At 37.0% G+C, this 27,052-nt stretch overlaps 1 protein-coding gene across 7 annotated transcripts in view; it reads left to right on the forward strand.

Moving 5' to 3' along the window:
- The window catches only part of SATB1 (SATB homeobox 1), a 116,950-nt gene that overhangs the window by 43,845 nt on the left and 46,053 nt on the right, over nt 1–27,052 (forward strand). For all 7 annotated transcript variants that reach the window (XM_072651227.1, XM_072651228.1, XM_072651225.1 and 4 more), the window contains 3 exons: nt 10,237–10,348; nt 13,543–13,997; nt 23,903–24,115. In XM_072651227.1, the coding sequence (XP_072507328.1) occupies nt 10,237–10,348; nt 13,543–13,997; nt 23,903–24,115 (780 nt within the window). The remainder of the gene's footprint in view (nt 1–10,236; nt 10,349–13,542; nt 13,998–23,902; nt 24,116–27,052) is intronic.

The raw sequence follows: 27,052 nt of genomic DNA on the forward strand, positions 1-27,052 counted from the left end.
GTAGTGTAGTGGATAGAACCAGGGCCTGAGTCAGGAAGACCCAAGTTCAAATCATGTCTTACACACTTCCTAGCTGTGTGACCCTGGGCAAGTTACTTAATCTCTGTCTGCCTCAGTGACCTCAACTGTAAACTGAGGATGACAGAACCTACATGTCAGGGTTGTTCTGAGGATTAAACGAATTCACATATGGAAAGTGTTTACCAAGCTCTAAATGAATACTAGTTATTATTACTGTGGATGTATTATCCCTTCCATTTTACAGATGAGACATTTAACCGAGGCATGGAGAGATTAGGGAGGTGAGCCACTGGGCTCCAGAACTGCCCTGGGTCGTACTTTTTAGCTCACTCATCTCCAGTTCTGATGCCAGGTGCCCAGCCTCCGTCCCCAAGCCCCACCCCTGCCTCGTCCCACCTCTGTCTGAGCTTTCCATCCCTTGCTTTGGAAACTAATCAACTCAACACCACCATCGCTAGCAGAAAGGGAATGTCACCTTACTGCCCTATTGTTTTTGAAACAGTCCTTGGGATTTCCCAAGCCATAGCTCCCTTCCATGGCCTCTGTCCTGATTTACATAGAGGTTGCCTCCTGTATCAGAATGTAGTGTCTCACTGCTCCTTTGGAGTTGTCTCACTTTGGTATTTGTATACCTAGTCCTTAGCAGAAGGCCTGGCACATAGCAAGTGCTTAATAACTGCTTTTTCATCCATTATTAATCAACCAAGAAGTATTTATTAAGCATTTACTATGTGCTGATCACTGTGCCATTCTTATGAGGGAGAAAACATCTCCATGTAGGATACTTACAAAATGGGTGGAAGGGAAAGCAGTAGCAGCTGGGGTGAACCAGGAAAGATTTCTTTTAGACTTCTTATAAATAACGACTTTGGAGCTGAGTCATGAAAGAAGCTAGAGGTGGTTCAGAGGCAGAGAGATAAGGAGAAAGAGTGTGCCAGGCATAGGATACTGCCAATGTATGTGTATGGAGTTAAGAGATGGATAGCAAGAGGACCAACACAGCTGCACAATGAAATGCATAGTAGGGTACTAATGCATAAAAAGGTTGGAAAGGGCCAGAGAGTAAAGAATTTTAAATGCTGATATTTGATCCTAAAGCATTAGGGATTTCTTGAATAGAGGTATGACATGTCAGACCTAAACTTAAGGAAAATGGGAACCTGTGTCTTTTGAGACCCCAAGTTGAACGTTCTTTTTCATTTCAGCAGAAGGAAGAGGTTGGACTATATTTTTTTTAATGTCCCTTTCTTGTAGAAATGCTAAGACTTGCCCTTGGGAGGTATCGGATTCTTTCCTCATGCTTCCACCATGTGAATTCAGTAGGAGTTGGGGGTAGGGAGGGATGAAGGAAAAATCAGCTAGGGTGGCCTCTGCTGTTACTGAAGAGTTTGCAGCATGGTCTGGCATCATGGGAATTTGCCCAAGCCTACTTCGTGCAGGTAATCCAAGTGATTACTTCTCTTCCAAACGATAAAGCAATTTCAATATGTAATCAGATCATAGAGTGCCTTTCTTGCCTTGACTTTAAAGATCCCATTTACATATTCATCATTTGAGTGTATAAATTTATTCAGATGGCGAGGTTAGCACATCACTAGGGCCTTTGATCAACCCTTCACCGTGCCTGAAATGAACGTTTTCTTCTTCACCTTCACCCTTTTGCCTTCCAATCCCATCCTCCTTTAGTACTAGGTTTGAAATCTAGAAGAACTGAGTTCAAATCTTGCCTTAGATCAGGGGTGGGGAACCTGAGGCCTCAAGGCCACATTCGACCCTCCACTTCCTCAAGTGCAGCCCTTTGACTGAGTCCAAACTTCACAGAACAAATTCTCTTAATAAAAGGATTTGTTCTGGAAAACTTGGACTCAATCAAAACTGGGCAAGTCACTGAATTGCTCCATGCCTCAGTTTGCTGCCCTGTAAAATGGGGATAATGGCAACTCCATCTTTGGGTTTTTGTATCGAATGAAATAATATCATAAAGTACTTTGTAAGCTTTAAGGTATTATATAAATGGAATCTATCATTAGTACTGTTAATTTTTTTTTACTAATTATTCATTTCTTTACCATCCAGATTTTTCTTTTTCTGATTCTCCTTTATATTATAGTCTTTTGTATACACATCTTACCCTCCTATTCCATTCTAGGTCTTTGAGAGCAAAGCCTCTCAAGGCTTTGTATTTTTTTACTTTTGTGTATTTTTTGCTTTTGTATGCATTTGACCTAGCATGGTATCTTGCATATTATTTATCATTAACAAAAGTTTAATTGAATTTAAGTAAGCTTAAAGTTTTCTGATATGAAACAAAGAAAAAAAAAAAACAAAAATAAAACCAAACCCAGAGACTGTGGTAAACACAATCAGTAACAAGCACTCTGCTTTTTAACATTCTGTCTCCTTTCGTAAAAGAGTTATGATTGCCTGTTGCATGGTATTTCCCCTAAATTATGGAATATTTTTGCAATATGGCTAGTTCATGAAAAGATAGAGAATATTGTGATTCCCTCCAGTTTTGAAATTCAGGGTGATCATGACCCACATTTGGCTTTTGGTTGTCCACACATTTTTCCTAACTTGTTATTAAGATCTATCAACTCATTGTAAGATTCAGACATTGAAAATATTGTTAAACTTGAAAAGATAGATCTTAGCTTCTCAGAGGTTTGAAAGAGACAACTTTCCTTCTATCATGAATGCTTTTGGAGGAGCCAATAATTTGGAGGAGCCAAATAATTCATCCCTTGTCTTTTTTTTCATATTTGTCATATTTTCATCATTCATTTCATTTCATGTAAGTATGACTTCAGATGAAAGAAAATTAAAATGAAGCTTTGCGTTAAGTCAGGATGGAATTGTTTTCTGCTTTCTATAGTTAAACGTCAGTGATAGGACATTGCACTCTGCGTAGGTAGGAAAGGATTTTTCCCCATTCCAGAGCAGAAGACACATGCGCATGATCTAAATGAGCAGGCTCCCACATGCCACTCTTTCAGAATCAGTAAATATAATTTAATGTAATAAATTGAATAAAATCTTATTGATTTAAACTCTCCTAATTTTGAACTTTTGATATCTTAACTTGGGCAAAGATAAAGGTTACCATCGTACCATGAAGAAAGAGTTGGCTATATAAACTAATATCATAAGTAAGAGGTAGAGGAGTAGGGGAGCATTTAACCTAAAAAGAAGAAACTCCACTTATGGACTTTCCTATGCTGTTTGCATATAAATACATGTGGGCATTTACAAAGGAATCTTACTTATTCATTAAAGAAGACCATGTAGAACCTCTGCTTGGAAAGACTTTCTTCTTGACAGTAAAAAAACTATATTTCTTTTAAACACTCTTGAAGGCAGACTTTTCACTGATTCAGTTAGGAAAATCTGGTTCAATGTACAGGACAGTCTAATGCAGAGTTGTTACAGATAGCTCCATATACAACAAATTATAGAAAATTTGGCTAAAAATGGAAAGATGTGAACAACTTTGTATATGCCTTATGTGAGCTAACACTTTAATTCTCTATAAAATAGATCAAATAGAAGAGAAAGAGCACAGATTAAAAATATGGATAATTTAATAGTAACTCTGACTTTTTAGCTTGGGACACACTCTGTGATCATATCATTAAATTTTTAAGGACCTGAAAAAGAGAACGCTAGTAGTATATTTCAAAAGCATCTTAATTTCTGTCCACAGTAAATTTATGTAATCATTCTGTAATCGCATCTTCAAGACATTTTTGACTTTCTGTTAAGGATATCGTCAAGGCGTAGGGTCATAACAATGACAATAACCCTAACTGCCTGACAGGTGGAATTTAAGTAAAATCTGGGCAAATTGAGATTCAGATTGTACCTCCCAAGAGTGTAGTTTAGAAAGCAGTAGAAGATCCAAGGGGAAAGATTTGGGGGACACAAGGCAATTATCACGAAAAGAATATTATACTTGGAGTTTTCTGCTACTTCTCATTTATTTTATTTAAAAAAAAAACAAACCAACAACCCGGAATAACAGCTGGAGATTACCTGTCAATATGTAGCAAATCTATTCACTGTCAGAATCTCTTATGATGATCTTCAGGGATGATTTGGGGCACTCAATTATTTTTAAGTAGAAAGAAAGCCCATTCTAAAACGAAATTCAGTCGTAGATTTGATTCATTTCCTATCTGAAGTTAATGTATATTTTTGTGTTGTTTGAAAGGTACTATCTAGTTACCTTTTATTTATCTTAGAGACTCTCAGCTGGAGAATCAGATCAACAAAGTGGACTAGGAAATCAGGGGAGGTGTAGCCAGCCGCAAACTGAAGTTTCACTTCTTAGAGGGGAAAAAAAACCCCACACACACAGCCAGGAGTTTGACAGATTGTTCAGTAAATGCTCATTTTATTGAGAATTATAAAAAGGTGCTTAATGCCTTTGTGCCATTAATATAATACATTAAAAGGTTATTGTCAAGATTAGTGTTTCAGTTCTGAAAATTGACTGTAGGGGTTTATGAGCCACACTCTTCACAGCTTGCTAAGAAGGCAAGGGGTGTGTGTGTGTGTGTGTGTGTGTGTGTGTGTGTGTGTGTGTGTGTGTGTGTGTGTGTGTGTACATGTGTCTGCATGTGCATGTATGTGTGTGCATATGTGTGTGTGTATATATTTCTTTACCACTTGAAAAAATATATTAGACCATATTGAAGAGGTTAATCGTGATAATTTTTTATTAAAAAGCCACATGAAACAGATGCAAATTATATAAAAAACCTAACTAAATTGTAAAATAGCCTTAAAGAATCAAACCTATGTAGGGTTTTCTTCTGTTTTCTTTGCCTGATCTCTAGAGTACTCCAATTCAAAAACATACATTCCTCCCTACCAAAAAAAAAATCTGATTCTTTAGTTGAAATTAATTAGCATTCAGAAGCCAGATAGCATGTTTTTGGGTATTCATGAGATCTCTGTTTGAAAAAATGTTTTTAACTTGTAGAAATGTGTTGCAACACACAGATGGGAAGAAAAAGAAAAAAAAATCTCTTTAGCAAGCACTGTGTGTAAAAGGAATATTACATTTTGCACGCTCCTGATTGCTCTGTGTAAACAGTTTTTGACATCTGTCTTTATAGTTTTCGAGGAGAGGAAGACTTTGTTAAAAGAATCATTTTTATACAGCAGTCCCCATCTCAGTGTTGCTTTACCTGTATTATGAAAGCAGATGGTCTGCATGTCTTTTGAATATTTATAACGATCAAAAACAATCTCTTGCTATTCACCCTTAGGCTTATGAGATGTCAGGACTGTTCTGGTTGAAAAAAAAATCATCTTGGGTGTTTACAGAAAGAGGATTACATTAAGCTGAAATGACTATACATTTTCCAGTTTAATATTTGTCCATCAGCTGTTTAATCGTATTTAGATAATTGTGTAAATAAGTTGTTGTAGCCCTTGCCCTCTCCACTGATAGAGCCTGAAAGCTTTAAACATTGGCAAGCCACTATTTTGTAGATATTCATGTCCCTCCCTTCCCCATGTGGCCCCAACCTCCTCCTTCCTATTTAAACAATCAACAAGGCCTTTGGTGATGTTTGGTCATGATTTCAAATTGAGGAGAATAACTTCATGTTTATTAAAAAAGGTATGGAGGTCACCTGAATTATTAGGGAGCTCTCGGATTCTGGATCTGGTCGTTGAGTGTGTTAGAGGGTCTCGTACTGTGGGAGGCCACTACTGAAGTTCTCTAGGGGAACCCTCACTGCCTTGCTCTCAAGGATTAGCGTCCTGGGTCGCTTTAAGGTTATTTAGGAGAACTTTTGGGGAAGGAGGGGTTAACTTCCCGTGACTGGAAGCTGAGCAGTCACTGATAACAGATTTTGCTGTGGTTGGTTGATTTGGCAGAAAAGCATGAACAGTTTTAGTTTAGATGATTAAATAACCTGATTAGCATTGTTTGGGGGTGGTTTTTGTTGTTGTTAAAAGAACAACAAAATATTTTAAAATGATAATCCAATCACTCCCAACTGCCCCCCCCCCCCCCCCCCAGTTGATGAACCTTCTTGTGGGGAATAATTCTCTATGAGAACCTGGAGATATCACTGGCTAGTGAAATGCCCAGTGAATATTCAAGCAAAAATCAAGCATCAACTGTTTTTCTTCCTTTTCTAAAAATATTGTATGTGTATTACATACTTTTCTCCCTTTTGGAAAATTCTGTCATACTTTTAAAAGTAAACATTTTGAAGGACTATGCTGCCCCAAATTTATTGTTTTTTCAAAATTTGGAGACACTCTGTTTTTTTAGAGTAGTTTCAGAATATTCTAGCTACATCTAAGTTAAGCTTCAGAAAAATTTTTCTCCTTACCTTTACACAATTAGAAAGGTTATAAATAATGTATTTGGCTGAAAAGGGAAGCTCAGCCTGTGGCAGATGGTATCATTCTAGAGTACTGGGGTGTCTGTGAACATGGCACTATTTCAGAGCAGATCTTCACCAGACTCTGAAAGAGAACTGCAGGCCCCTCGTAGGGAAGTGATGTATGCTTTATGGATCTTAGGAAAGCTGACATGTCAGTGCCGAAAATGAGATTATTGGGCTTACATGAATGAAGAGTGCGGGCATCCATGGCCAATTTAGGCAGTCTAGCAGTATTCTGTCTCAGACAGTACAAGCTATGGTCCAGTCATGGGTAAGTATACTGAGGTGGGTTTGAACTTGAGAGTCAGCACTGTATTAGGGGATTCCCCCCAACCCCCACCCCCAGCACCTAAGATTTACACAGAGTGGCCATTCAGTAAGAAAACTTGCTTTGCAAGTAGTGCCCTTTTCCAAATGCCTTTGATAGCTCATTTAAATAGACAACAAGAGAGAACTGGAACTACTTGGCCACAGAGTGCTGTAAATGCTTAGCCATCTCTGTATGGGCCATGCTCTGGAGAACTTGGGATAATGTTTCTTGTAAGTTAGGGAAGAAAAGTCCTTAAAACAACTGAAGTTTGACTCTCTTGGCATCTCAAATGATTTTTTTAAGGGTGATGGAGTTGGCAACCAAATTCATGTTTGAATTTAAAGACTTTTCTGATTGTTTCCTTGCAATGACTTCTGGTCTTCAGTTCCCGTAAACATGGTATCTTCTCACCATAAAAGACTCAAAACAAGCCATTTCTTTGGTGACTTGTTAGAGTAACAGAATGTTCACACTTAAGGTCATCCTAAATAATGCCAATTTGGAGCCAGTATTCCTGAGCTAGAATTTTTGCAGAAAGGGGATTTTAAAACCATTTTTAAAAGGTGACTTCCATTCTATGAAAATGTTCTAAGGGATTTTGACTCATCCAGATTCAGCTCTGCTGTTGGAGGTTTTTTTGGATATTGTTAATAAGTAACATTTGCACTGGATTTCTAATCCCAAGCCTACCCCATGTCTTGGACATTTATTATTTAAAAATAATCTCCGACTGTTTGAAAATTTGATCTTACCATCAAAACGTAATTTGGAATTTGCAGGCATCACAGTGAATCTTGTGGCACTAGATTATGACCTAAATTCAAATTAGAACTTCATTGCAAAACATGAAGGGGATGAGAAGTTCTCATATAAAAGAAAGTTAGACTAATAAGTGTAATAATTCTAGGGAAAACAGAGTGAATTCTCAATTCCTTGTTCTAAACAGAAGCAATAACATGGATAAATATAAAGGAAAAACTCAAGCACATCAAATAATTTTTAAAAATCTTTTAATTATCTTTGCTATATTTTAATCTTTTGATTTGCCCCATTTAGTGCTTTGCTTAGGCTAATTTCAATATGCCTTTATATTCCCTGTGCATACCAACTGAACGGGAGGAACAACTCAGCTTTACTGGCAAAGTCAGTTTGATTAAAAATTTTCTGCAGATAATCTGCAAAGAGATAATCCATGTGTGGAAAATAGAGAACTAAGTGTGTATGGGGTTACAATCCAAATTGACCTGATTTGGGACATTTTATTTTTCATTCATGACCATAATAAACATGTACTTTGGCCACTATAATGTATCTACACACATACGCGCGCACACACACACACACGAAAACACATACACAGGCATACGCACCCACATGTAAAGGGTAAATTGTAAGTGATTTTAATAGATTAGGCATTTGACATTTAAAAAATACCTACCTGCAATATAGATAGACTGAAGCATGATTTTTAAAACCAAGAACTTTACAGTGAATGGTTAAAATTCACACTTGCTCTGCTGCAGTGATCATATTGGTATTCAAGAACCTACTTGAATGTCTGAATAGGAACATATAGAATTAAAAAAAAAGGTGGACCTGAGCAGAAGAATATTAGCTGTTATCCATTGGGAGAAATCCTCATTATCCATAAGATAGTCTCGATAGTTTTATTAGTGTCTGAGGATACTGGGCCATTATTCCAATGGAATAAGCATCATTGATGCTGATGGATTGTTAACTGGATCAGGAAATCTTTGGGCTCTAGTTCTGGCAAATTCTTTAAGGCTCTTTCACACTGGTGATTGTAGCAGGCTCTTAGTTAAATTGCACACCATTGGATTTAATGACAGCATCCGTGAGCCCTTTAAGAAGGAGAATTTTAGTGGAATAAAAATGTGGAAATGAATGTAAAAGCAATGAGTAGCAGACACGAGGTTTGTCACAGGGTCCCTTTGCTAGGCTATCTCTGTTTTGCAAAAGTAACCGACTTTAGCCCATCTCTTTAGTCAAGGTCTTGTAAGAATCTAAAAAACCATTTACATATTACTAGTCTGTGTGTACTGTAAAACTAACACTGATAATGAATTTCAGTGGAGTCAATAACCAGAATAGCACAACTCTAAATTAGAAATAGCTTTAAAGTAGACAGCAATAGAAAAATATTTTGTATCTTTGTCCCCAAACTGGCTTTTCTGGTTATTAACTGTCTATAGAACAATGCTTCTATTCTGTAAATTATTTCACCATAGTCCAACTAAAGTTTGAAATGCAAGCTTTTATACACAAAGGGTTGGAGCAGGGAGGGGGAGAATAAGTAATTGGAAATCTAATTATTTTTAAGACTCAATGGGAAATATCTTTAATATACTCACTATTGACTGGTAATTATGTATGGGGTGGGGAGAATTATTTAAATTTTTGTGAAAATGGATCTTTTCATTGGAATTATAGTGATAAGGTTTCATTTTATTTGTTTAAAAAACTCTTCCCCTATTTTGAAAGTGGAAAAAATAATAATAAACTCTTCATAGTCTTTTTTTCCCTTCCATGTTTTAGAAACTAAACTGTTTTTGCTTTCAAGTAATTGATTAGAAAGAAAAGGAATATTCTTAAAATAGTACTTAATTTCAAATGTTTGTTAAGAGTTTTTATGGCCAATTTAAAATTTAGAATCATGCTTAAAAAAAGAATTAAGTCTGTTAATAAATTATTTCTCCTTCATATAGTGGTTTCCTATGATTACTTTAAGTGCCTTATTATATGTAGTCATTCTTTCTGTAGTAACAATATATTCACTCATGCATACACCCTCACCAGCCCCCTTCTTAGTAGGGCAGAGTGTAGGACAGGGAAACAAATCCATGATTTTTACTGACAGAGGGAACTCCCAGGTGAGAAAACTCCTTCCATCAAAGCAAGTCAGTGCCTTTGTTGCCACTGACAGTCTTAGAGAGTTACAAAAAGCGCTGAGCGGTTTAGTTACTTGGCCAGCGTCACACAGCCAGTCTGGGTCAGATATTGCACCTGAACCCAGGTATTCCCATTTTGAGGCAGGTTCCCTATCCACTATGCCATACTGCCTCTCTTAGTGGAATTGAGTTATGGAAAATGTAGATAATAGCTCCATGCAATGCAGTCCCAAGTTCTTGAGGCAGTAAGTATATTGTGGCTTTGCAGACATAAGATGTATATGTAATTATCTGAGCTCAATAGAAGTCTTTGAGTGGGAGAATCTAGAGATGCTATGTTGAAGTTAACAAGTCTACTGTTTGATAGCTTTATCCTTGTCACTGTGGATTGTTTCTTTCCATTCCATTTAAAACAAATGTTTGATTTTCTGCTTAATGAATTTTAAGTTGAAGCTCTAGGCTAAAGGGTAAAAAAAATTATTATGGTACTCAGATGATAAAAAAAATATGGTTTTACCAATTGAAATAATTTCTGTGTTCCAACTTGTGCTGCTCTATATTACAAATGTTTTCCCCCCTTTTCATGCAGAGTATGATTTCATCCATTGTGAACAGCACTTACTATGCAAATGTATCAGCAGCAAAATGTCAAGAATTTGGAAGGTGGTATAAACATTTCAAGAAGACAAAAGATATGCTGGGTAAGCAGGAAGCGTTGTAGGGGGGCCACATGCCACTGCATGTCTTTGGGGGTGCAGGGGGGGCTAGCACAATCATATCGAAAGCCAGATATTTGGATTGCCCAATTAGAGATCAATTTAGTATGTTTCTTTTTTTTGGGGTATGAGGATAATGAGATAATTAAATTCAATAAATGTTTGTGTTTAAATCAGCCAAACTGACTTGGTTGTCAGACATGCAGGAATCATGGAACAAGGAGGGAAGCTGTCATCTGATAACATCTCTATAAAGACCTAACAAGGTCTTGAATAACTAATATTAGATGTGATTTCTCTCAGGATTAAGTGGATTTTTTTGGTGGAAAATGGTGTGATTTTTACAATCAATTTGAAAGAAATAATTCCTGTTTTTACGTAGCTCCTATTGCAAAGGTTCTTTAAACACTCTGGCAAGTAGATAATTTCGTCATTGACTTCACCTCAATGATCCTGACCAATGACTTGCCACCTCACAGACTTCTCAGTGACTCTCTTTCCAGTATGTGGTTTTAGCTCACAATATCAACATTTGTTATAGAGAAAATGAATAAAAAGGATTGTAAAGGATACAGAAGAATAAGTAAAGGATTCAAGAATGCCAGGGTTAAGATATATGTTTGTTTTACCTGAATATTTACCTTCTATTAGTATCTTCTATTGATAGTAATAATACACATTTACCTACTGCTTGAAGAATTTCTTAAGCAATCATCACGTGCCAGACCCTGTGCTAAGTGCTGAGGAGCCAAAGAAAGGCAAAGCCAACATGCCCTCAGGAAGCTTATATTCTAATGGGAGAAGCAATGTGTAAGGACATACACAGAATAAATGTAATTCTTTCCTCATTTAAAAAATTCTGTAAAGTTAGTAGTATATGATTACCCTCATATTAGAGATGAGAAAACGAAGGCTTAGAATTCTTTGATGGGACTCCAAGGCAGAATGGGAACCCAGGTCTTCTCACTCCAGGACCTGAACTCTTTCTAGAGAATTGATCAATCTCTCCAACTTATGAGGAAGTTGTTAGTGCTAACAAAAACAAACACTGTTTTGAGATTGCATTTTTATTCCTATTAAGAACCTCCCCTTTCATACACATATGTTATTTTTAAAGAAATGTTAATGTTAAGTATGTGATATTAAACTAACTTTGTATATTATATCCTGTTTGAAACCTACTTCTAGAGAGCTTCTGCAAATTTCTTCTATTAACAAAAATAATTATTAATGTCTTTTTAAAGACTTTAGGAAGCAGGAGAATCTGAATTTTGAACATGTCTTAGCTTTTAGTAGTTGGAGAAAAACCATTCATCCACCAAAACAGATTCTTCGCCTTTTACAGCTTAAGGCTGTAATGAAGACAATGCATCACTTTTGGGATAATTGCTTGAATTACTATTCTACATGAATGGCCCACTTGGGCAGATCTCTACATTCGGTTGTAGAAATAGAAGGTTTCTCTCCCCCTCTCCTTGGTTATAGTTTGCATATGCCAGTTAACTTCAGCAGTGTGATAAGTTCTTCCAAATGTAAAGTCTGAATATTTAGTGATAATGAGAAATGATGATTGAGACTTAGCTGGTGTCTACACGAGGGAAGCATCGTGTGGCATTTGGGGGGAAATGCCTATTTACGGCTCCATGTTCAGCTTTTACACTGAGGAAAATAAAAGCAGCATGTTCCCTGCGGCAGCATGTTTGAAGCACATAGAGCCATCGGTCCCTGTGGGACACCTGCCCAGTGTAGAAGCTCCCGAGGGGCTCCAGCCAAGGTTAATGGCACCAGCAGTATCAACTGCACTAATATGACCATTGATTTTAAGAGTGAATGAAAAAGTTTCACCCCTTAGCTTCTTGTAGAAATCATTAGGAAAAACAAAACTTTAATGGGGACAGATAATCAATTTTATGGCCCAATATGCTATTTCCCTGATTCCATGGAGACTCAAAGCAAGAATATATTGTAGAATCATAGGCTCATAGCCCTTAAAGCTGGGTGAGGGTTTCAGGGTCAGGTATTCCAATCTGGGTGTTATAATGGTAGGAAAACTGAGACCCAGAGAGGGAAAGTGATGTGCTCATGATCACCTGGAGTGGTTGGATGGCTGGTTGGTTGTTGTCCTCCGTTCTCAGATAGGACCAAAATTTGTTGGGATCAAGTCTGTGGCTAATCAGACCAATAAGAGCTCAAAGGCTCTACCATAGTTCGGGCCCAAATGGTCCGTATGAAAATTTGGAGTGGAGATGGCTCTAAATTTGCACATGACATGGGTAATATATAGAAAGGATGGGATTTGAACTCATGTCTTCTGGCTTCAAATTCAAGGCAAGTCAACAAGCATTTATTTACTAAACACCTGCTGTAGTCCAGGTACTGTGCTAAGAGCTTGGGATATAAAGAACAGGGGGGGTTATTTTTTTTTTTCCTTTCAAGGAGCTTACAGTCTAATAAGGGAGACCACATGCAAACAACTGTGGACAAACAAGATCTAAGTAGGGTAAATTCAAGATAATTTCAGAAGGAAGGCAGTAAGATTAAGGAGGACTGTCTCTGATAGCAAGTGGGACTTTAGCTGAGAGTTGAAGGAAAACAGGGAAGTTAGAAGAAACAGTGATCTTGGTTCTCTTTTCCTAATACTATATTATACCTATATGTTATGATATACATTTATACATCCACACATATATATGCCCCTTCCTTGTATTCCCAGCATTTATCCAGGGCTTGGCACATAGTAGGAACTTTAAAATACTTGTTGAATGACTGAATATAGCTATAAATTATATCTTATCTCACCTACATTTATCATCCTCACCCCTAAGCAAATGTGTCTTTTATAAGTCATGTTTAAATAACTTTATTAATATAAAGCGACAAACTTAAGAATTTGAAGCCAAAATATGTCATACAACCTTGTGAAAAATAACAACAAACTTTGTTCTTCATCTTTTATTGTAGTGTGTTCATGGGTTTGGTAGGTTGTCCCCAGTTTTACCTGGTGTGGGTTGTTGGAGTATCCATTATCTTTCTGTTGTGGAAACCTTCACGATTATTAATAGTCTACCTTGGATAGTATTTGTAAAGCATTTTGCCAGCATTAAGGCTCTATATAAATGTGACCTCTTATAATTATCTTCTAAGAAATGGTGCTTTTTTTTTTTTTTGGTCTACTGTAGTTGAGATGGATAGCCTTTCTGAACTATCCCAGCAAGGTGCCAACCATGTCAACTTTGGCCAGCAGCCAGTCCCAGGGAACACCGCTGAGCAGCCTCCATCCCCTGTGCAGCTTTCTCATGGCAGCCAGCCATCGGTCCGGACCCCACTTCCAAACCTGCACCCTGGACTTGTATCCACTCCCATTAGTCCTCAGCTGGTCAATCAGCAGCTGGTGATGGCTCAGTTGCTGAACCAACAGTATGCAGTGAACAGACTCTTAGCCCAGCAGTCCTTAAATCAGCAGTACTTGAACCACCCTCCCCCTGTCAGTAGATCTATGAACAAGCCGTTGGAGCAACAGGTCTCAACCAACACAGAGGTGTCTTCCGAAATCTACCAGTGGGTGAGAGATGAACTGAAAAGAGCAGGAATCTCCCAGGCAGTATTTGCACGTGTGGCTTTTAACAGAACTCAGGTCAGTTTGGTTGAATTTTAAAAGTTTTTCTTAGTAGTCCATGCCATATGTCCCTTCCTTCTTCTTCTTGATGGTTTTCTCCTTTTGGATCCTTTCTATGAGTATGCTTTCTATCAGTATGTGGGCCGCAAAACTAAATTTAATTTAACATGACCTGCAATTGATGGCTATTCTGATCATGCTTTAGGAATGCTACTATGTCTTCCATGTTTCTAACTCACATTGACTTCTTCACTGGCGATGGGAGACCAGAAAACTAATTGTGAATGGGGTCATATTCAGGGCCTATTTATGAACAAGTTTCTACCAATCATGCAAATTAGTTTTATGTCATCCCATGAATCACAGAAGGCAGGTAGGTGGTGCAGTAGATAGAGTTCCAGTCCTGGAGTCAGGAAGACCTGAGTCCAAATCTGGGATCAGAAACTTAACTAGCTGTGTGACCTTGGGCAAGTCACTTAACTCCTATCTGCCTTAGTTTCCTCATCTTTAAAAGTGAGCTGGAGAAAGAAATGGCAAACCACTTTGCCAAGAAAATCTAAATGGGTCATAGAGAGTCAAAAAAAAAAAACTGAAATAACTGAAAACAACAGCATGAATGATAGAATATTTGAAATGTAAGGAAAGTTCAAGCGGTTGGGAACAACTCAGTTATCTTATAGGTGAGGAAACTGAAGTCAAGAGATTGCGATATGCCTTAGGTCACATACCTAGTCATTACATTAGCTGATTTCTAAAAACTATTTATTAGATCAGTGCTCTTTCCTGTGCCACAAACTCGATCTGGGTGTATCCAAGATCAAGTCACTTTCCTGCTATGCCTCAGGCTTCTCATCTGTAAGGGGGTATAATAATTATTATCTCGAGGAGTTGTTATAAGGAAGATGGTTTGGAAATCTAAAATGCTATATAAATGTAAGTTATTTTGCATCTATACAAGGTGAACATGAAAAAAAAATAAGTGTGATAGGGTAGGTGCTTTAAATTTGTTCTATAACCTTTTTTTCAAACTAGAGATCCTGAGGAAGTACTAAGGGGATTTTGGAGACCAGCTATGTATGCTAAGCTATTAGTGATGGCAGCAGTGTGGCTCATTAGCATAAAAAATTAGCCTGGCATAGTCACTCTCCTCAACAGGGTCATTCATACTTATTTTTTACCAAGTGTTTTTTTGCACCCCTTCCCTCTACACCCACTGTTGCCTGGGACCACGTTGTTACCTGTTCTTCATGCAATGCGTGCTGTTAGAATCTCTTCTTTTTTGAGAAATCCAGAAAAGACATTCTGGTCAATCAACATTGTACACTTTTATTTTGGTGAAGGAGAAGAAGGGGAGGGAGAAGTGATATACATCTGAAATAATGAGATAAAATGTTTTGAGAAACACTGAGCTAAATTGTTTCTAAATATAAAATCATCAGACCTCACCCTCAAAGGAACTTTACAGATCATCTTTTCATACAACCATCTTAATTTACAGATGAGGAAACTTGAGCTAAATTAGTTTAAATAACTTGACCAAGGTCACACAGATGGTCAAAAGCTAATTTGAGTCTACTGCTCTGTGGCATTTGAAATAAGCATTCTTTTTTGTTTTGCTACTGTTGCCATGATGGAAAGTGGTGTTTTTGCCATACACATAAAAGGAAGGCAGTATTGAATGGTGGCTGGATCCAAGGAATTAGGTTCTTTTTAATATTTCTGATTTTAATACTAATTTTCCTGAATCTACTTGACTCACTTTGTCTGCTTTTAAAGCTATCCTTCGACTTTGTGGGGGGGTTACAATGCCAAAGTTCAGAGGGTCTCAAATATGATAATTTAATCCAAAGTCATTAGCAAAATTTGCGTAACCAATTGATTCACAGCTGCGGTTTTTTTTACATTTGCCTTAACTTTTCACCATACCAATTTGTTCCACATTTTAAAGATATATGGCAACTTAATTTTGTATCTACATATAATTAAAATAGATTAGGCCTAAAATACTACTTGTTCCTATTGTAGGTAGCCATCTTTATTAGCAACAGTGACCAATTCCTGTACTTAATGAAACACTGTACTCAAATTAAATCTGTAGAGTTCTAGTTTACTCCATAGTTTATAATCTAAAGGAACGCTGGCGTGGAAAGAATGTAGTAACACAAAAAGATACATTGAGAAAGCCAAAAGTGATACTTAGGGTTCTAAGCATTACTGAAAATGCCTTATGGTGAAGAGACCGGGAATGACGGGTAGAGTGTAAGAAGGGGAGAAACATCCTTATACAGTTTTTATTTTGAGGGAGGACTGATTCTACTGTCCTTACTGGGAAGATTGATAGTAGAAAGTGGGTAGGGACGTGTGTCAGATAATATTTATATAATACTGCGAGGTTTGCAGAGCACTTTAAGTATATGTGATTTCATTTCTTCATCACAACAACCCTGTGGGTTAGGTAAAATTTATTATCCCCATTTTGCTAATGGGGAGACTGAGGCACAGAGAGGTTCAGTCAGTTGTCCAAGGCCTCACAGCTGATGTGTGAAGCAGGAGTGAAACTCGGGTCTTCCTGACTCCTAACTCTCATACACTATCCGCTGTACCACTTAGCTGCCTGGGTTTAACTCCCAAGCTTTACCATTTAAGAAAGCAAATCAGTTAACCTCTCTGGGCTCAGTTTCCTCATCTATAAAATGAAGGGAGGACTGGCCTAAATGATCTCCAGGATAGGGTCCCTTCTACCTGAAGACCTTTGATCCTATTTTTCTATTCCTAGGAGTGTTTGTGATTTTATACATATATGTGTGTGTGTGTGTGTGTGTGTGTGTGTGTGTGTGTGTGTGTATATATATGTATATATATGTATATATACATATATATATATATACACATATATATGTATATATATGCGTGTGTGTGTATGTGCTTTACCTGTGTGCAATTTAAAGCACCGAGAAACCAACTCAGTGGCTAATGTCCTGTAAAAAGGAACTATTTTTCTGAGAAAGGAAAGATATAGAAAATTTGGTGTAGCTAGATGCAGAGTACTTTAATAAAAACAATTTTAATGTCTAACCCATTTTTAAAAGAACTATTTATTTTATTCTGGAGTGACATGCATGAAAAGTGTTCCCGTGAACATCTTCATTGCTGGTAAAGGGATAGTTCTCAGTAAGAAAGTGTTCTACGCCTGTGTTTGAAACAGTTCATTGTAAATCATTTGCTGGGTATATTTCACCATATCCTTCTATTTAAGTATGCAATTTCTGAGACATAGTTTTTGCACACGCAAGCACGCATGTATTTTGGGTGGTCACACTTAAAAAAACACAGCTGCATTTATTTTATTGATTATGCATTCATATGAATGCATGTAGTGTGTTTATTTCAAAGTGTATGCATTTCAGTAAAAGCAGGTGCAGAGTGTTAGTGTATGGTGTTAGCATAGAGTACTAAAATACACATGCTAATGCATATGTATATATCTGGAGCTCTGCACAGTCAAATCTCACATCACACATTTGTGTGCACTTACTACAATGTGCAATTCCAACTTAAGGTTTTTTAAGTAGTGTAAAATATGCACATACAAATGCAAAGCTTTATGACGTAATCAGACAAAGGCACTGTTGTCCCGTAAGCGATCAGAAGAGTAAGAAACAGTGATGGTCTGGACAGGGATATTTCTGCTTGTTTCTGTATGGTGGGCAAGGATGGGTTACAATAGTTTCTGAAAAATTAAAAATTAATAATATCACAAGGAGGGCAGTGGAGAGGTACTTGGTGGGTGTGCACAGGCCACAACCAATGAGAAGCTTCAAAAAAATATGGGCTAAAATATGTCATCATGGAAATGGATAGTAGGAAAAGAAGACAGGCTGGTCATATGGCAAGGATGAGGGATGACATAGTAAGAGGACTCCATTGGTACTCTCAGTCCCGAGAAAGGGAGGAAGATCCTCTAGAACATGAGGTGGACCCACTGTGAGGAGCACAGGGGAGGCTTCAGGCAAGGATCGCACTAAGAATGAACTGCCATGGACAGACTACAGTCTGCACCATTGGACAGGAACTCCCACATTGATGAGATTGATCTCTGAGCCATTTGAGTATTTGCTCTGGGAATTTCATATTAACTACATTTGCATGCATCATGATACATCAGCATGAGCCTCATAGGACCTTCACAATCATAGGAACACTCCCTTCCCTCCCATTACTTAAGATTGTTCTACAAACATAATTCATTTGTGGTAAAGTTTTTTAAAAAAATAATTTCTCATGTTTTGAGAAAGACTTCTCCTTTTGCTTTTTGCATTTGGTGGAAATATGTTCTTACATGAATTACATAGGGGCCAATTATTTGTGCCTGTTTCATGAGGCTTTAGTATAGGCCAATATATTTTTAAAATTTTTTCTAAAGATTCTAAATAAACACTTCCCAGCTTTAATATACTTCTGGAAAGTTGCTGTTTAAGCTTCTATATGCGTCACATGTTTCATACATGTTTGACACATCTATGCAGCAGTGGGATTTTAAAATAAAACCCAGAGTTTACTCGGATCCCATTCTCAGGCTTTTTCTTTTTTTTCCCCTTTTGTCTTTGGCACACTTTATTTTCCAGTAAAATGAAGAATGAAGATGGATTATTCAAAACTGATAACAGTAATGGACCATCATGCAATGTTTTATTGAATTTGAGTTCTGTAAATTATCTGGTAGAGAGAAATTTGCCTGCTTAAGTATAACAGAAATTGCCACTCTGTTCATACAATTCTTTGCAGTGTAATTTAAGAAAAAGCTCACTATCCATATCACTATTGAATCAAAGGTAAAAAGGTGCTATTACACCACCATGACGGCTCTCCCCTTGCTACTAAACGACATAGATCAATGTGTCTGCTTATAACTTACTTGGCAAAGGTCCAGGTAAGTGGGTGGAGTTAGAAAATCATCCTTCACCTGGACATGTGATTTAAAATTCGCTGCAAATGGGGCATTCAGAGGTGCTTTACATATTTGGGGGAGGTTTTGTCAAATCATATTTTCTCTCTGCCTACTTTGAAGTTTTATGAAGCTGATAAAAATCTATCTGAATCAGTGATTATGTTCAAAGAGGAGACAAAGTGGAGGCCAGACACAGTATGTTTTTGTTCAAATTGGCAGACACTTTCATTTATCTGCTATTTTAAAGAATTCATAATTAGCTCTGGAAAGTACTGATAATATTTATTGAACATTTTTTTACTATTAGTAATGAACTATGCTTGTGATGACTTGCAAACTCTTCTTTGGGAATATAAAAATAAACAGGCTTAGGAATCTCTTTGTAAATTCGTTTTTTATTTGGAAAAAGTTTAGAACTTTCACTTCCCAACTAGGAGCCTAAATTGCAAAATAATTTGAAATTTCTCTGATGAAATTAGTTTAAAAATGTATAGATTAACACTTGAAACACCTCCATGCAGAGGAAAGTCCTTTCATAATTCAAGCTTCTATACTTTCATTAGTATGGATACATCCCCTGTGAAAGAAGGTCACTGCCCTTTTATCCCTTCAGTAATGATGATTAATAATAAATAAATAAGAATAGCATTTATAGAGCACCTACTGTATGCTAGACACCATGCTAAGCACTTTACAAATATTATCTTATTTGATTCTCTTAACTGTGGGAGGTAGGTGCTGTTATTATCCTCATTTTACAGATGAGGAAACTGAGGCAAACAAAAGTTGTGACTTGCCTAAGACCATACAGGTAGTGAGTATCTAAAGCCAAATTTGGATTCGGGTTTCCCTGACTCCAGACCCAGTCCTGTATTCACTCTGCTTGGCCACCACCTAGCTACTTAGTCCTGTCTAATGATGCTGACTGAAGTCTGTCTGTTCCTGCCTATCCTTATTGGGAGCTCTGTCTGCCCCCTTCCATATGTTCCTCATGGTGGGTCCACCTAGTATTCTAGAGGCCTTTCTTTCTCCTGATCAAGAGTATCAAGGACTGTCCATCTGTCATCTCTCATCTTTGCCATGTGACCTGTTTCCTGCTAGGCTAGTCCTTCCTCACACAACAGACAGAATCTATCACTGGGCCCATATTTAAAGTGAACCTCTGCCCTCAAGGAGCTTATATACATTCTAATGGGGGAAAATATACATTCATGTGCATATATATACATACATATACACACATATGTACACATATAGGTGAAGTATATATTAAATGAAAAGTAATCTTAGTGGAGAAGGCACTTTCTTCCAGAAGAGACATTTGAATATGGAAGGGAGGGATTCTAAGAGTCTGAGGTTGCAAGAAAAGGCATTTTAGGCATGAGAAAAACAGCCAGTGCACAGGCTTTGAGCTCCTCTGCCAGCAAGTCTTTTGAGAACTCAGGGTTATTCCTGTTAGAATGAAACATCATAATAGGACTTTAAAAAAGGGAAATGAATGAAACTGGTAGTAAATGTGCTGTCTCCAATTAACTAAGTTTTTCTGCATTTTCAGTTTTTATTCTTGCCATTTTAAAAACAGTTGCATTGATTTCAGCATTTTTTTAATGATGGACAAAAATGGTGTGTGTGTGTATGTGTGTGTGTGTGTGTGTGTGTGTGTGTGTGACTAAGCCTTGATGCAGATACCATGTAAGAACCTCGCCCTTGGTGAATAATAAGAATGTGAATTTTAAGCTCTCAAATGTAGCATATGAGATGCTGATCTACGATCCCACAGTGGTCAAAACTGATGAGATGTGAGGTTATGATGACTGGCCACTCAAGCACCCATACCACTTAGTATCACCATGACTTTAACATGATTTTAAGGACAAGTTTCCTTTCCCTAAAACTGGACAAAGTAACAAGTGTGTTAAATGTGTTCAATAAGTTTGTATCCAGACATTCCAACACCTCATGTTAGATAACAAGTGGCAGACTCTGGAATTGTGCTACGCCAGCATTAACTAGAGCAGAAGAAATCCTCAGAAGGCAGTTTCATCTTGGGTCCTTCTCCAAGGAGATTTTGTTACTGAATGACTATTGTGTATTATGCAGTGACCCCTTAGATATACTAATAGCAGGTCTCCATGTATTCTCAACGATAAGGGGGAACAAAAACACATTGACTGTTCCTACAAAAACAGCCTACTTATTCAAGTGTTTTCCTGTAGTTATATCCTGACGCCTTTATCTTGGGAGAATTTTTCCAAAGTGGCCTAATAATGTTCTAAACATATTCATAAAATTGTGGTCAAAACATTTTGTAGCTATTTTTCCCATGTGTTGTCCACCAGGGGGCACTCCCCCCATTGAAAGCAATGGGTAAACTGGTTTCAAAATATCTGGTATTATCTACACTGGCCTACCTATGGTTACTTTAGTGCTTGTGTCAATGATTCAGTTCTCCTCAAGTGTTTTTAAGGCAAAAATTAAACACTTGAACCATTATGTTGAATTAAAAATATTTCTTTTCTCCAAAATATTTAAGTATGGCTAGAAATTGACAGGAGAGACTTGCAATAAAACTTATTTATATATCAACTCCTTAAACTTTGAGACTAAACTTTTTTTATCCAAACAAGGACATTTTTCATCTTAGACACAGGAAGGAACCAAACACTTTTTCTCTATTACAGTTTTGGACTGCCTTAGGTTTATTCTTTTTTTGCATATATGTAAAACAGAAAAAAAGCAGTTTCATTTTTTTAAAGCCAAGTTCAGGCTTCTCAAATAAAATTGCCTAAAAGATATTTATTTGATTTTTTTTCAGACTACTCTGCTCCTTTGGGTCACGTGTACTACACCATAATCTCCCCAAGACTCTCATAAAGTCTCAATCAAGTATACTTTGAATTTTCTATCAATCACTCTTAGAGTTGATTAGTCACCCTTTTTACTCTGTATTTTTGTATACTCTGCATACATTTCATTTCATAAGCATATAATATAGATGATGTACATTTAATATGTATGCCTCAGATATGGAGCCTTTTCACAACTTCTCTTGTCCTATTGCCTGCTCTCTTTTAATGATATCCATGAAATCATCCATATGTATTTGGGCAAAATGAAACATGGACAGAAAGAGGGAAATGTTTCCCTAATCTTCACTTTTATTTTTTAAGAAATCTCTTTGGCTGTATCATTGTGATACCACATACAAATCAATTCAGTCACAAATTCTGTCAAATCAGCCATTTGATGTCATCCAGATAAACAATCTGGACGGCTGATGACATTTTTTTTTGTTGAATTTTAATTGACTTGACTGCAGGCTTTGTCATTGTATAGGAACCGTCTTTGCCTAATACAACTACCTCAAAGCTCTGTTCTCATTTTTCAATCTCATTTGTGCACTTCTCTTAAAGTTACAACTAAGTCATCTTTGGTAGTCATTGTAATGACTTAGTTTGTGCAATAAAGACACAAAATATGAATGTATTTATTTAGAAGCTATCCTCTATCAATTATATTCAACCTTCTAACTTTGAAATTTGAAGAAAGTCTGCACCCAACTATTTTGACAGTGATCTACTTTAGCAGATTTTTTTTAAAAGAGAAAGTTATTTGCAGATAAGCTCTAAAAATGCCATAACATTTAGAAATCATTTCCTTTTTACCAATCTGTCCCATCCTTTAGACTCTTGTTATCTCTTCCCCTCTCCCCCCCATCTCCAACAGCTTTTTATGAAAGCTTTGGAAAGGGAAATCATAAGTGTTGATGGCCACTTGCAGACTATGCCTTCATCTATCAAATTTTTGATCTGTGGTTTCATTTTATTGGCAAAGAAACAAATTCATCTATGATGATCCCAAAATTTATTCCACACAAAGGGTTGGAGATAGAAAAAGGGAAGTTCAGTCCTTGAAAAATAGAAATTTAAAAAAATTAACTGAAACATTTAGAAGGAAATTTTCACTTTCTTAAAAGCATTCTTCAAAAAGAGTCAAAGAATCTGTCATAAAATAGTAATGACCTCCTTGATGGGGAAATCCATCATAAAAGCTCTCTGTTGCCATGATAATTTTCTCATATTGCTGATGACCATTCTTAGCCTAGAAATTACTGATATGATTTACTTGAGGTGCTAGTAATCTAGGAAATGCAGATATTCTATACAACATCTTAAATTCTATTTTCATAAAAGGACAAATGTTCTTTTCATTAACATTCTACTGTGGATCCTTGTAATGTGGAAAAGCAGTTATGTATTTCAAATTACATCTGCGTCTTCTGAAGTTCAAAATTTCAGCATTACACATATTAGATTACTGGTATGGTAGGATAGTATTTGAAAGTATTTGGAGTATGGGAGTGTAATTCTCCAGTACAAAATTGAAAGGCCAATTGGTGTCACTTATTTTTAAATAATTTGAGCTGGTTATATTCTGATGTGCAATATTTTTAATGCTTCTAAAGTGGTGCCTTGGGAGCATTTTTTTTATTTGTTTAATCAAATTTCTGAAGCATTTTCCTTTAAAGTCCATCTTTCCTTTCTCAAGATGGCTTTTTTCCTTTAAATATTGAACCGCCGATTTTTTTCTGCAGCTTTGGTCTAGCCAGCATGAGAACTGTGCAGTCTAATGTTGCTTTGCTGAGGATTTCACTTCATCTTAACTTCTCTCAATTGTCTTCCTGTGAAAGATTTCATGGCAAGTTAAGCCACTAAAAGGAAGGAGACCAATTAGGCAGATTCAGTTTATGTTGTATGTAAAGCAGATGCTTAATAAAATTAAGAATACAATTGAGGCTCTCTTCTGCACCACCTAAATTGTCACTAATATATTCCTATGCAGAATTAATGCCTCTGACTGTTCATTTTCTAAACGTAGTGGAAAAGAAAAAGGGATGCTTAGGGATCGCTTGGCACAGTGTGCTTTCCCCCAGATCCAGGCACAAGCTCACGCTTTCGCCTTCATTCCCCTGCAGGGCTTGCTCTCAGAAATCCTCCGAAAGGAAGAGGACCCCAAGACTGCCTCGCAGTCTTTGCTGGTTAACCTCCGGGCTATGCAGAACTTCTTGCAGCTGCCGGAAGCTGAAAGAGATCGAATTTACCAGGATGAAAGGGAAAGGAGTTTGAATGCAGCCTCCGCTATGGGTCCAGCACCTCTGATAAGCACACCCCCCAGCCGTCCTCCCCAGGTAAAGGAGCATCTCCGGTCCTTTCCTTTACACAGAAGGGTTTCCACACCAAAATTCTCTTCCTTGAGTATCTTGTCGTTTAGAACCTGGCCTCAAATAACGAATATATTGTGGGATTTAGATGAGGAAATAAAACCTGCGTTTCAATCCTGGCTTTGCTGTCTACCATTCATAGGACCTTGGACAAGTCATGGACCTTCCATGGGAGTTCTTAGGAACCTCCGTAACCCACAGGTGTGTGGGTTGATTTCCAGAACTTGGTTCAAAAAGAAAAATACATCTTTATTCTCACTGGTCTCTAACTGAAATTGAGCATTTCCTTCCATTGTGAATTTTCTCATTCTGAGAAAGGTAGGAAGGCTTCATCTGCCTGCCAAAGGGGTCCATGACATAAAAAAGGTTAAGAATCCCCAAATTAGAATATTGCTAAAAATCCTTCCATTTCTAAATCCTGTGTAGATAAAAAAAAAATTGTATTTTGCTATTCTATTTAAAATATAGTCAGTCATCAGATATTTCTCTTATCACTGTTGAGGAAAGACTTTTTAAATGAAGGGAAAAGTAGTTTAAAAGGTAAATTTGTCCCCCAAGTTCAGGTCCAGAGTTTTCCAATTTGTAGTTTGAAAAAGTAATTCTATTTGTATTTATGCTTTCCAATATATACTGCAGCTGGTACCAATTACAAATCATCTCATTTGTAATCTTTCATAATTAAGTTTCATACAGTCCTTGAAAGCTGCTTCAAAAGGGGACCTGTAAAGAATTTTGTCCATTTTCCCAGAAATAGGTATATATTATATTTCAGTATACATTTTTCACCCAAGGGAAAAAAGATGAATTTCCAATTCTTTCTGTTCATGTTTTTATGTTTAAAAAAAACCAAAACTTCTAGCCTTAGCTTCTAGTCTGAGACCTTTCACTAGACTTTCATTGCTAGACATGATTAACATATGGAGATGACTATACCGTAATGAAAGTGATTGGAGTTTGTTGTATATGTATTTTTAAAACAAGCTTACTATAACTTATGCATCTAAATGAGTATTCTTGTCTTCAAAGTAGTCACCTTGGAAGGATATATATTTATTCTAATGAAGGTAAAATTGGGAAGTAATAGAAATTTCTTAGGAAAGAAGTAAATTTGACACTATCATATAGTAAAAGAAAAGCCTCCTTTTTGTTGACCAGGCTAATCTGTGGTCTGTTATGTTTTTTCTTATCCCTAATTGAGTTTAGAATGTAAAATCCATTAGAAACTACTTTTCAAGGTAAAGTGACTATTTATCCCTAGCTGTACTCAGCATTAAACTGCCCTGAAATATTATGTGCTACATTATTCTTACTACATTCTAACCAAACAGCACCATAAAGTATAAATGCACTGGGTTAGCATCATTTGGCTGGGCATCCCTTTCTAACATAGAGTCCTATGCTCTCTGTATTGGCATTTTATAAAAACAAATGTTTTTGTGAAACTTTTAGTATCATGAAACTAGCTTTGCCTGTATTCCTTTTGAAAGAGTGACTTCCTCTGAGGCTCAGCTCAAGGTCATCATCCTTGACTAATCCAAACCTGATGTACCAAAATGTCTGTCCCCCAGCCCCAGGAAAAAGACATTTTTTTTTTTTTACCTTACCTGCATTCTCATGTTGTTTCTTCCCAATAGATAATAAGGTGGTTAAGGCTCAGGACACAGCCTCAGAGCTGGGCTCCCTGCCTGACCAAAGAAAGGCCCTTCGTAAATGCACATTGCACCTTATCCCACTAGACCATGCATCCGTTGTGTGTGGTTAACTCTTTGGAAGCATGTTGATTAGGTTATTAACCTGAGCTCAGGCACTGGTAATTCCTCATTAAAATAGGTACTGCAGTGGGTTATTTGGCATACTACTTAAGCTACAGTATTCACAGAAGGAACCCATGTTCCCTCAGAGTGATAAGATGAGTTTAGAGCTACTTTATTCACACATTTATTGCCATTACTTAAGTACAGCTCTATATTTTCTGATTTTTCTATTACCTTAGTACTTTTTTGTGTCCTAATATGAAGTAAAACAGTTCCCTCCAACAATGTGTTTTTGTCAAATTCCTGCACAGTCTCATCCTTGCATGTGGCTTGTGTATTATCAGGTTCTTGCAAATTACTATTGGAGAGTATTCTTTTATTTTATGACCTGTTGTTCTTTGATAAATTGGGATAGCTCACAGAGATAATTTCTTTCATTCTGAATTATTTATATGCCCCATCTATATTTCCTAAATTAATCAGTTAATCAGGCCACTCTAAGCTATGTAGACCTGGCCAATAATGCAAAGATTTGCGTCAATATATAAGTAACACAGAACTACCCAGTGAAATTCATTTAAAATTAAAATGGTTTGTCAAAGCCAAATAGTTATCCATCCAATAGAATTGTAAGATGATTCTGGTAGTATATGTGTCACGTTGTCTCTCTTGTAATATCTTTTCTTAAATTGACTTCCTACTTCATCTAAGGTTCCTTTATGCAGCAAAAGCTTATTCAGTGCCTACTTTGTGCAGAGCCTGATTCTGGATGCTGGGAGAAATACAATGAAGTGCCTACTATGTGTAGATACTATGCTGAGTGCTAAAGATATAAAAGCAAAAAATGAAACCATTCTTATCCAAAAAAATTTCTAGCTTCTCAGGGAAAATAACACACAAAATATAAGAACATGAAATCTTTCCAAAGGAAGTACAAGCCAAGTTTGGGGAGGAGGCAATCTGGGGTGAATCAGAAATAACCTCCCATAGGAGGTGGAGCTCAGGCTTGGGAGGAAACTCAGGATTGTGGGGCAGAGGTGAGGGAGGAGGGCAAGCCATCCTGGGGAGATTTTATATGTAAAGAATGGGAAGCGTGAGGTCAGGTGGACCAGAATATAGAATGTGTCAAGGGGACAAAAATAGAAGTTGA

The sequence above is a fragment of the Notamacropus eugenii genome, chromosome 3 (genome assembly GCF_028372415.1).
Source record: "Notamacropus eugenii isolate mMacEug1 chromosome 3, mMacEug1.pri_v2, whole genome shotgun sequence".
In the NCBI taxonomy this organism is placed as follows: Eukaryota; Metazoa; Chordata; class Mammalia; order Diprotodontia; family Macropodidae; genus Notamacropus; species Notamacropus eugenii.